At 41.4% G+C, this 11,301-nt stretch overlaps 1 protein-coding gene across 1 annotated transcript; it reads right to left on the reverse strand.

Annotated features, from left to right (window-relative positions):
- Positions 1-370: 370 nt before the first annotated feature.
- Positions 371-10,677, reverse strand: TMEM184C (transmembrane protein 184C). Its single transcript, XM_027732841.2, has 10 exons — positions 10,561-10,677; positions 8,703-8,833; positions 8,569-8,605; positions 7,294-7,499; positions 6,431-6,505; positions 5,597-5,690; positions 4,256-4,368; positions 3,453-3,552; positions 2,601-2,772; positions 371-2,170 (listed from the first exon to the last, which is right to left on the reverse strand). The coding sequence occupies exons 1-10, from the start codon at positions 10,675-10,677 to the stop codon at positions 1,878-1,880; spliced, it is 1,338 nt and encodes a 445-aa protein (XP_027588642.1). The 3' UTR covers positions 371-1,877.
- Between the last annotated feature and the right edge of the window lie 624 nt (positions 10,678-11,301).

Raw genomic sequence — 11,301 nt, forward strand, 5'->3', positions numbered from 1 at the left:
TTCAGATATTACTTCTGCCACTGCCCCTTTTTTTACCTGTGTGCATGCAGGAAATGAGATTATTTCTAGTGGGGGCTACAGTGGGCACTGAAGTCCCAAGAAATTGTGAACTTCTACAAGTTGTTTTGTTGTAGAAGATAGCTGTTACATGGATAAGATGATACCTAGAATCAAGCATAAATAAGTAGATTCTCATTCTTCACAAGCCCAAACAAAAACTCCCTTTTCAGTATGAGCCATATAATAGTGAAAGCACAAAGTCCTATAGGAGTTATATTTAAGATCCCCTTCTTCCATGAGGAGGACAGTTGTAGCCATGTGTCATTCACGCCCTTAAGTTACTGTAGCAGCAAATCAAATTGATACAAGGTGAACAGTTTAAATAAAATCTTTAATTGCTTATTTACAACAAAGGCAATGACTTGGCAAATTGAAAAGTATGATTTTCAGTTTCTCACTAACTTCAGATACAGCAAGTACATAACTATAAAATATGCAGCCTAGTGAGTAAGGCGCCATATTTACATCACACTAGTACTGCAAAAAAAGCACTTAAGATGAACTTACTGACAGCCAGAAGTTAAACATTTATCCTGTAAATGCTAACAATGCTGAAAAAGAAACTTAAGATCTTGTCATTTGAAAGGTCAGTGCTCTACTGGTTTGGGGTTTGTTTGGTCAGATTGCAAACATGCAATAGTAGTAAAAATCTGATGAATGGGACAAAAATGATAACTGTCTGACACTGTCAGTTTTTGCAAAATAACGTTTTGATACAAGTGTACTGCTCCTTGGTCTGAAATCTAATGCTAGTAACTCCAGTATTAGATTAGCTACATAGTTTTACCTTAGCAAAGGTCTTCTCTGTGGTGGTGGTGGGAAAAAACGGCTATTGCATTTGAATCCAGGCAAATGTATTATATACTAGAAGCATAACACAATCACACACAGACACAAATTTAAGAATACAAATTACTACAGACACATTGCCAAGAAATCCTGCTTTAACAGCTTAAAAAAACCTTAAGTGTTAAAGAATTTACTGCAGCCCAAAATAAAGAAATCGATTTTGTTTTCTACTTCTGTTTTTTGACATCCTTTATTCCCCCTCCATGTATTTTAAGGTAGGAACCAGTATTCTTATTTTAGAAGGGTAGGAAAAAAAGGAGTCAAGGTATTAATCCAAAACTTACCATCCTGGCTGTCTCTTCTGAATGTAAGACTTACAAACTATGAACTACAAGGACAACAGATACACCAACCATATGATCTGGGCATGGAATTTGATAGCAAGGCCTGTAGGGAATGCTTTCTTTGTACAGATTCTTTACTGATGCTCTGTAGTTACTATCTTCATGAAAGAGCTACGCAGGAAAGGGAAGAAGATGACATCTGTACAGAAGTTACCACTTCATTCACACTCCATTCAGCATTGGGGTATGGAAGTTAGCCATCATTAAGAGGACAAAGTTAATACAAACCGTTTTTGTTACTGCCCTCCTTAAATTACATTCTTGAAATGTAGTTTTCCCATTGCTAGTAGTACTTGCATTTCATCTTTAGAAGAGCAGAGTATTTTTTTCAGATGTTTCTTTTGAATTAATGGAAGTCACTGTAATTCTGATATGATGTGGAAGTGTTTAGCAGTTGAAGGAGTTGACTCTTACATTTCTGCAGAAACCTTTACAGTGTGCGTGTTTGATATCCATGGGGTGCTCACAGATCCTCACATCCATTATAGGTTCCCAATTCAGGTGGCAGTTCCAGCCATATCCTCCTCCCGTCCGCGCAGCGGCTTTTCCAAGCCTTTCAACCTTCATCGCTAATAGTACATGTTAATAGGACACGTGTGGCAAGTTTGCAAAGAAAAGCTGAGCTTAACTTTTATCCAAAGCTCTCTCTGATGAATCGTGCTCTAGTTCAGGTGATTCCTCAGCATCCTGAATGGCAGAAGGGTTATAAATACCATCGACTGCAGGGGCTGTCGTCGGTGTTGTGAGAGGTGTCACAGTGTGTCCAAACCCCTGGTAGTGACCCATGGGTGAAGATGGCATTGAAGAAGCATCAGAAATTGGGTCTTGAGTAGATGAAGACAGTAAACTTGTATGCTCATTTTGTTCATGATCCTCAGGAAAAAACATTTTCCTCGGCTGGCCCAAAACAGTCCTTCCTAGAATTAATCAAGCCAAATGAAAATATTTTTTAATCCTTCCAGCACTATACTGGTCTTTGAACACACCAACTCTAAAACAGGCATGTTAAATTAGAAGATAAGTCTTTGTTTTGTGTCGGTTTTACATGGGCACTGTTAGTTTTAATAAATAAAAGTATGTCTTTCCATCCAAAAGAAAAGCAGAAAGCACCTCTCTTTACCTAACACATCTGAAACTTTTAAAAGAAAAATTAAAAACTAGACTTTAAATCAGTCAGGAGTACTGAAAAGAGCAAAGTGCCAAATAAGCCATGAAAGTCTCTAAAGATGCAGATGCTACTAATTTGGTAATAGAGTGTTCTCAAGATAGTACAGAGATGAAGCTGGAAATATATACAACAGATTAATAGATTGTTAACAGATTGTACAAGTCTCATCTGTCACTTACCAACATTTCGAACCTGTTCTGATATATCTGCCCTTAGATCAGAAATATCCCACATGGCAAGAAAGGAGTCGAAGCATGACCCTTCTTCAGCTTCTTGAACATAAGGTTTGTAGGAAAAACTGTAGTGATGGGCAATAGCAGCCAGAAACATCTCCACACAAATGATGAAATCCTGCAGCAAGAGAGACACTGATTTAATCACTCATAACTGGAGAAAAATAGTTCTGGGTTTCTTCTGCAATTGAAAGACTGCAATTGCCCTGGGATACTTTTCCACCAGAAGCAGGATATTCATGGCAGGCTTCGGAGAGCCATATGTAATACATTCATACAGGAACCAGTGCCCTGAGGGGCTGTAGGAGACTGGAGAAATTATTACTGGCTCAAAACAACTAAAGTTTGGGGGGGGGGGGTAGGGGAAAACAGGACAAGTTCTGCATAAGTGGGGTAGGGCCTCTGGTCCAGCCCTGAAGTGGCTACCACGCCATTGGCACACAGACCAGAGCAGATAAAAAGGTCATTGACACGGGTGTGACCTGATATGACCCACTACCTTGGGACCTCACTGGATCCAAAGTGGTAACTCTTTATCTTTCTCTCTCTCTCTCTCTCTCTCCTTTTCCTCTCTCTCTCCTTCTTCTCCTAACTTCTTGAAATCTGGGTAACATAAAGTTGGACGCGTTAGAGTTTGCTAAAACTCACTCAGGTGACTGGCTGAAACTTAGCCCAACTCAAAATAAAACCAGGACTAATCTAGCCTGTGTTAATTACAGTGAGTATGATAATAATTGCTTGAGATCAGCTATGTTATCTTACATATAACCATTCCTCCCCAAAAGTAACTGCTCTTACCTGTAGGCCTGTAGCCACAGCTTCCACACTTTGCCATTCCCAGGTGTGTTTCTCAGAAATAACACCAACTTTCACCAACAGTGCAATGAGCACAGCCTGCCTATAAAGATTATTTATTATTATTATTATTGTAACAGTAGTGCCAAAAAAATGTGCAAGCAGATCTAGTAAACAAGGCCTGTTCATATGTGTACATAGGAAGAATCTTACAAAAAACCTACTGTTTATATATTTAGATTTTAAGAGGAAGAAACAGACTTAAAAAGAGATGTCATTCATCCATGACCCTGAAGACCAGCAGAATCAACAGAGAAAACAACCAAAGGAGACTTGGTTGTTCCAGTCAGTCATTAGAACAAGTTGCTTCTCTTTCATAGTATTGCTGCAGCCCACAGAGTAAAGGTCAGGTAGTCAAATACACTCACTCAGCAGCAGATAAGTGTGAGCAATGCTTAGACAGCAATTTGTAGTTAACTTTCAGTAACTTATTTTGAAAAAGTAATTTTTTTACTTTAAAAATAAAAAAAAAGAAAAAATTTAGTTTTGAAATAACTGCAAGTGGAGATTCTAAAATAAGTTATGTTCTTGAGAATCACCTTACAAAACAGCAAGTCTAAAAAATAATCTTAAGTGAACAAGACTGCTCTGTCCAACATAACTGGTACCCTTTTCCCTTCACTGCACTTCACTAAGATTATGGGTAATTTTTTTAAGGCCTCTAACTCCAGTAACAAATCCAGCCTTTTTAGCTCTTTTATGATTCACCTTAAGAGCAAGAAGTAATGAGTAAATAATTCACTTACCAGAAAGAAACAAACACTACCATCTTCACACAAAGGAACTTTCCAACAGGTTGGATAGGGTTCAGTTCCTCACGTAGTACTTTATAAAACAGCACCAGACAATACATAGCAAACTGACAAGGAAAAGAAAATGAAGGAAAGCTTTCAAATCCTTGTTTATTTTGTGAGGGGTTGTTGTCTTCAGTTAAAATATGTATCACAGTATGATACAAACTTTAAAAGCTATCTATTTTTAAAAAAGAGGCTTTGGATTTATGTAATTTTTTTCCTTACTGTTTTAAAGCACTCTTTTGTTTGCCTGACATTGTATTTCTGAAATGCATGGTATTGGCAGAGACTGAGGTCATCTATCTACACACTCTACAAAGCATAAGAAGGTGCCATGAAATCTTTTCAGTGCCAAGCTCATCTCTAGGGAAAATGGCATAAAAAGCATATGTTCTTTCAGATTTCTGTTAACACCTCAAATGTTACCTCTTTATGAGACTGGGCAATGAATGCAACCTTCACTGCAAATCTGAACTATTGTATAGCCAAACCTAAGGAATTGAACTCCCCTTTTTACACACATTCTCCTACTCTCTTAATAATAAGTTTCTGTAAGGAATCATATCAACCAAGACACACAGAGGTACATGCTGCTGCTGGGATTGTTGTCCCACCTCCTTCCATACCAGTCCCCATCAAACACAGGGGTGGCAGTGGAGGGAGGAGACAGTTTCCAAGTGATCCCAGTTGTTGTGCTGTTCTGATTCCTGCTGCTGTTGTCAAGAGATGTAAAAGCAATCCGTGACCTCCAAAATGAAACTTTCCATTTTGGGGGCTGACATCTTACCCTGACATCACCTGGCAGCTGACCCAACAAGAAAAGGTGTTAGGCAGGCCAGAATCTGTGCACTGCACACACCATTTCCATTTTTTCCTGCTAATGTCATTATCATCAGCTTTGTAACACAGAATTTTTAACATGGTCACTGTTGATTCTTTGTATGTGTGCTGAGAGGAAGCTGCAGGGGCAAGGGAAGTCATCTCTTCTGCAGCTCTAATACCCGGGCCATAACCACCTCACCCATCAAATGACTTGGGGTAGAGAGGTGGGACACTTCATTGCTTTATGGAGCTTTGTAGTAAAAATAATAAAAATTTTTAGATTATCTGTTTTTCTAGTGTTTTTCATATATAGTACTTAACAGATAGTAACTTTGACTTACAGTGGAAAATATTCTACCCATAAGAATTACCAGACATTAACACAATCACTGTCAATAGTTCACGTAGAAAGTTCAGACAATACTAATACAATGACTTAAAAGAGCAGAAAGATGTATTCTTGATACTCACTAGCTGTGACATGTTGTTAAGTATAACCAAGTAAGTCCAGGCATTGTTGAAGCTGAAGTTTCCTTCATCATACACTCCCACTAGTTCACAAATCCTGAAAGAATTTTTTGAGTTAATCACTAGGTGGTAACAGATCATGTTCTTGGAGTGCTACATATTCATTACAACCCTTAGAATCCATGACCTCTTTTGGTACTCAAATATGGGCACTGGGGGCCTGCACAAGCATTAGCTTCCAACAGCATATATATATTATATATAATATAAATATTTATATGGATATTCATTGTGAGTAGCAACTTTTTCCACAGTCCCACAGAACTAGCAGCAACACAAAGTTCATGAAATTAAGCTGTCTGCATCAGCATGCAGAGCTGCCTGCTATTCCTTTACAACCACAGTTTACATGATATGTATGAAGGCTCAACCTTGTCACATGCCAACTTTAATAAAATTTTAAAATTCACGTGAAACTTGTCTTTAAAAACACCCAGTTGTTGAAGGCAATGAGAGAAGGGAGGAAGGAAAAATCATCTAAAAATTAAAAGATCATAAAACTGTCTTTCCCACCCTAAAAGTACTTCACATACTCTCCCATAGATTTCAGCAGCAGGCATTAAGTATTTATTATTTCAATTCTGTAAATAGTAATTTGCTATAGAGAAGCCATAAAGAAATCATAGGTTGATTCAAATTGTCAGGACCCATTTAGTATGTAACACGAGTCTGCTTTCAAACTGCCTTGATCCAATAAAAAGGGCATGAAAATTCTTTCCAGTGTAACTCAAAATTACATCCTGAAGATCAATATTAATTATTCATGAGCATACTTACAAAGCAATAATAGTAGTAAATGGTCTGACAACAGTGTACTGCAAAACACCCAGTTTACATCTAAATAATAAAACTCTGCAAGAAAAACACAAAATTCATTGTACAAGGATTTAAATACAATCCACTTATGGAAGTTTCCTGTTCTCAGTAGATTCACTAAAGTAAATTTTTATTTTACGGTAATCTCAAGTTCTGCTTCCAGGACTTCAGATGCTACACAGTGTGTATACACAAAATACACAAAAGACCTGAACTTTTACAGGCACATAACAGGAAATACTCAATGATTCACTTATTTTAGCCATGAAAAGTTTCTGTCGGGGCTACACAAAGATAATGCAACTTTTGCCCTATTTGAAGATGCTCAAGAATGACTTAGATTCATAGTTTGTCTTCAGCATTTTATCAAAATCTCTTGAGAGATTTTACCAGTTTAAGCATGCAGAAATAGTTTAGATGCATAAAGCCTTTCTTCCCTCACCTGCGGAAGTACAAGCAACAGGCTATCTGGCCTACCCCCAGTTCCACGTGAGGTTTTTGGCAAATATGATAGCAAAAGAAGTAAATTCAAAGGTCAAAGAGACCTTTTCCCAATATTTTCCAAAAATGAGAACGTTTCCTTCAGCATCACTTGAGCCAGTGAATGTTAGTAACCAGGTGCAATTCACAGGATGTAACAATTTACAGATGACAAATGCGTTCACAACCACTTTCAGTAGAGGTTCGTGGCTGATAAACAAAATGCGTACAAACCATAAACTGACTCTTGTCAAGCAACAGCAGTTATTCTGCTAAATATTAAAACAAAATATTTGTATCTGACTACCCAGCCTAAAGCTATAAGATGCCATCAATATACTCACTCTCCCATAGCCCAGGACGGACAGCAGCACAGAGGGGGCAGATGTCTCTGCTGATCTTTCGCTTCTATTATTAATACGAGGTTTGGGTACCGGTTGGTTAGATAATTTGAAAGAAAAACCATAAAATTATAGATGACATAAGCTTCATAGCATTCTCGACATGTATCCACATATATTGCAATGTTGGGGTATTTCAAAGCTATCCACTGCAAGAAGAGAGGTACACAAAAGGTTACGTGCAAGAAAGACAAGAGCGATTCCAACGACAACACTGGCTGGGTAGTTCAGCAAGCAATACCTCATGAGACAGCAGGCACTAATTAGACAGGGCTTGAAGCATTGGCTACTAAGAAACCAATGCTACAGCTAGAAAGTAACATTCTGTAAACATACACACAAGAACTCCAAACTGCACCTCTGCCCCTTGAACTGGAAGCGGCTCAAAGCACGGCACAAGAGATGCTTTGTATCTTTGATAAGACAATTCAGTCTTTCACTCAGAAGTAACCAACTATGTGAGTAACTACACATAACCTCATCCTGTTAGGTGGAGACAAGATAAAACTGTTTCCTGAAATTCACATATTCATTGTCAAGGTGGGTTTGAGAAGTTTTAGTCCATAAAGTTGATTTCCTTCGGTATCTGATGTTGTAAATGTTTGCTCTGACATGTTCACAAAATACAGAAGAAAGAACAGATTAGCCTTGAAGTGGTAGCCAACCCTAATTTCTGACAGAAGAGGGATATTTTTTAGCAAAACTGTGGTTATGGATCAGCTGTCAGAGCTTTCAATTTCTGGGTGTCACACTGCTTTTGCACTGTTTAAAGGACCTCATCCTTTGCCCCCCGAAGCAAAGAGGAATAATTTTAGCACTAAACACAACTCAGGAAATAATTTTAGTTGTAAGCCTAACTTGGGAAAGAAAGGTAAGGCATTGAATTTGAGTCAGTACTTGGATTAGTCAAGTTTCCAGTTCTGCTGTTAAGATGGAAGGATCAAAAGCAGGCTCTTGTCATACCCCTTTCAACATCTGTCATAAAGGATACTCCAGGACAGGGTTAAGAAGGGTTAGCAAAAGCAATCCCTGAAGCTCCACAGGAAGAATATATTATCCCTAGAACTATGTTTCTGATGTACTCCATAAACAGGAATGCCCAGAAGCTTCTAGGACTACCACTCTCCCTGCAGTATAGTTTCTGCTGTCACACTGTTTTCCCTCACTCCCACAGCAAACAGAATTTTATTGAGCTGTTAACAGTAAGAGGACACTTACACTGTCTAAACTGTAAATCGGCACCATCCATAGAATCCTGTTACAATAACAAAAGAACATTTAATATTACTAGAAGTATTTTTAGTCTGAATTAAATTCAACATTTGTAGCACAGGTAAAATGTGAAATGTTACCTTATTATTGGTTTCTGTAATTCAGGTTGAGTATAATGGACTAAGTGTTGTAGTATGCCCCAGAGAGATATTGGTATAGTCATCAGCAGAAATATCCCAGCGATAAACCATGCCTTGGTATGAATTCCAACCTTGTAAAGAAGAAGAAAAATGCAAGATCAAAGTTTCAGTCTTAATACTTTAAAGTATTTTCAAGTACACAAAACATTCTACAAAAACAGAGTAACGCACACTACTGAATTTACTGAAACCCACAACAGATTCTTTGCTTTAATTCTGGAACTTGCCTCAGTTCAGTGCTGCATTATAAAGTTTCTGAAAGCTTGTGAATTTAAAGAGCTTTTAGCTTTAAAATCAAGTTCCAAAAAGTAATCAGTTAGTTTCACATAACAAACTCAAAATACATAAAAACATAATGTCAGCTATAACACAGGGCTGAAATTTTAAACCAAAACTCTCTGAAAAATAACTACATTAATACCCCTAAGTACCAAAACCTGAGAAACATAGTAGACTATTCTCTGATTTTTTTGCTGAGAATTTCTTCTCTGATCTCCTACATCAACATCACATGTTTTGTGTTGCTTTCCAGTTTTCTTCTCTACAAGTATCAGACTTAATGGTATGAACTTTAATATAAACATCCATTATGCATCAGAACGGGATTTCAAAAGCAAAAATTTTAAACATGCTCAAGACAGATCTTACTGTCATAAATTATACCGCACAAAAAGCTTACCTCCAGTGCCACAGGCCTGTCTCACATTGAACAATACATATATTTTAAAGTTAAAATTTTATTTCCTGTTAGAGAAGCAGTTGCATCACATGAGCGTGCAATTCATACATCACTGTTGCGTGACGAAAGAGGAATTTTTCTCTATCAGTAGAGACGCTCTACTCAATTCTCCCTGATCAGAATCACCTTTATGAATGCCACTATTACTGCTAAGTTTCAATACATAAGTTCTGGGATGAACTTATGGAGAGAGCCAGTCTCTCCTTGGTGGTGCCAACCACTAGGACACAAGGCAAGGGGCAGAAACTGATGCACAGGAAGTTCCACCTGTACATGAGGAAGAACTTCTTTACTGTGGAGTGGAACAGATTGTCCATAGAGGTTGTGGAGTTTCCATCACTGGAGATATTCAAGAACCATTTAGACACAATCCTGTGCCATGTGCTCTGGGATGACCCTGCTTGAGCAGGGACGTTGGACCAGGTGACCCACCGTGGTCCCTTCCAACCTGACCCATTCTGTGATTCTGTGACACTTGGCTGATTTCTTCAGCATCAGCATCCTGTTCAAACTGTTCAACTATCAACTACTACAGGACTCCAAGAGGAAAGAAATCCTGCTCTGTCCCACTGGGCTTTGATGGGGCTTGAGCAGCAGGACAAAAGTGCCCAGCAGCATCGTGGCACTTCTTCAGCCTTTCCTTTCACAGAGTCACAGAGCGGGTCACGTTGGAAAGGACCACAGTGGGTCACCTGACCCAACCTCACGGCTCAAGCAGGGTCATCCTAGAGCACATGCCACAGGATTGCGTCCAGAGGGTTTTGAATATCTCCAGTGAGGGAGACTCCACACCCTCTCTGGACAATCTGTTCCAGTGTTTGCTCATCGGCACAGTAAAGAAGTTCTTCCTCATATTCAGGTGGAACTTCCTGTACATCAGTTTCTGCCTGTTGCCCCTTGTCCTATCGCTTGGCACCACTGGGAAGAGGCTGACTCCACCCTCCTGCACCCTCCCTTCAGTTATGGGCACTGACGAGGTAACACCTTTCCCCGCCGGGTCCCCCCCGGGTCTCTCCCGCGGCCCCAGCGGAGCGCACCGGGCCGGGCCGCGCCCCTCACCTCCAGCTTCTGCAGCTCCCACACGCAGAGCGGCACCACCACCAGCAGCCCCACGATGTAGAGCAGCACCACGAGCGGCCGGATCCAGCGCCGCCAGTTCCCGCAGGTGCACGGCATGGCCGCGGCACCGCCGGGGCGCTCCTCGCACCCACCTCAGCGGGCCGGCAGCGCCCGCGGGGCGCGCATCACCGGCGAGGCCACCGCCTCACATCAGCCGCCGCCGCCGCCGCTGCCGCCTCGCCTCGGCTGGGTTTAGGTGCGGCTCAGGCACCGTTTAGGCTCGGCTTAGCCCGTCCCGCCCCGGCGCTCCCTGCCCAGCCCAGCCCTGCCCTGCCCCGCACACGCCCCCGCGGCGCTTCCGCCCGGCACCGTTTCCGGCTGCCCCGCCCCAACCCGCCGGCCGCGCCCATTGGTCCTCGGCCCTGCCCATCACCGCTGCCCCGCCCACCAGGGCACGGCGGAGGGGGATCGGCGCGGCCATGCCACCCCCCCCGCGGGAGGGTTGGTCTCTTCCACCCCCGCACCCCCCCGCCCTGCCCCGGCGCAATGGTCTGTTCCGCGCGGGAGCTGTATCCGCGGCTGGAGATTGGGAAGTGCCTGTCAAGGGAGCGTGTGGGAGTGGTGGGAGTAGTGGGAAAGGCAAAGGCAACCGGTCTAACCGCACAGCTGAGCAAAGCCCCTGCCTCCAACGCCTCCCCTGAGGGCAGCCCAGGGTGAGCGTTCCCCTGGAGGGGAGGCCCC

This window comes from Pipra filicauda, unplaced genomic scaffold (genome assembly GCF_003945595.2).
Source record: "Pipra filicauda isolate LSUMZ 115617 unplaced genomic scaffold, ASM394559v2 scaffold8_size5757611_pilon, whole genome shotgun sequence".
Lineage (NCBI taxonomy): Eukaryota > Metazoa > Chordata > Aves > Passeriformes > Pipridae > Pipra > Pipra filicauda.

Bases quoted from the DNA above. Each gene is read 5' to 3' on its own strand.
- TMEM184C (XM_027732841.2), bottom strand. From the start codon at position 10,677: ATGCCGTGCACCTGCGGGAACTGGCGGCGCTGGATCCGGCCGCTCGTG. The intron at 8,834-10,560 runs GTGAGGGGCGCG...CTTCTTTACAAG, and splicing joins GGGAGCTGCAGAAGCTGGAG to GTTGGAATTCATACCAAGGC. The intron at 2,773-3,452 runs GTAAGAGCAGTT...CTCTTGCTGCAG, and splicing joins CTGTGGCTACAGGCCTACAG to GATTTCATCATTTGTGTGGA.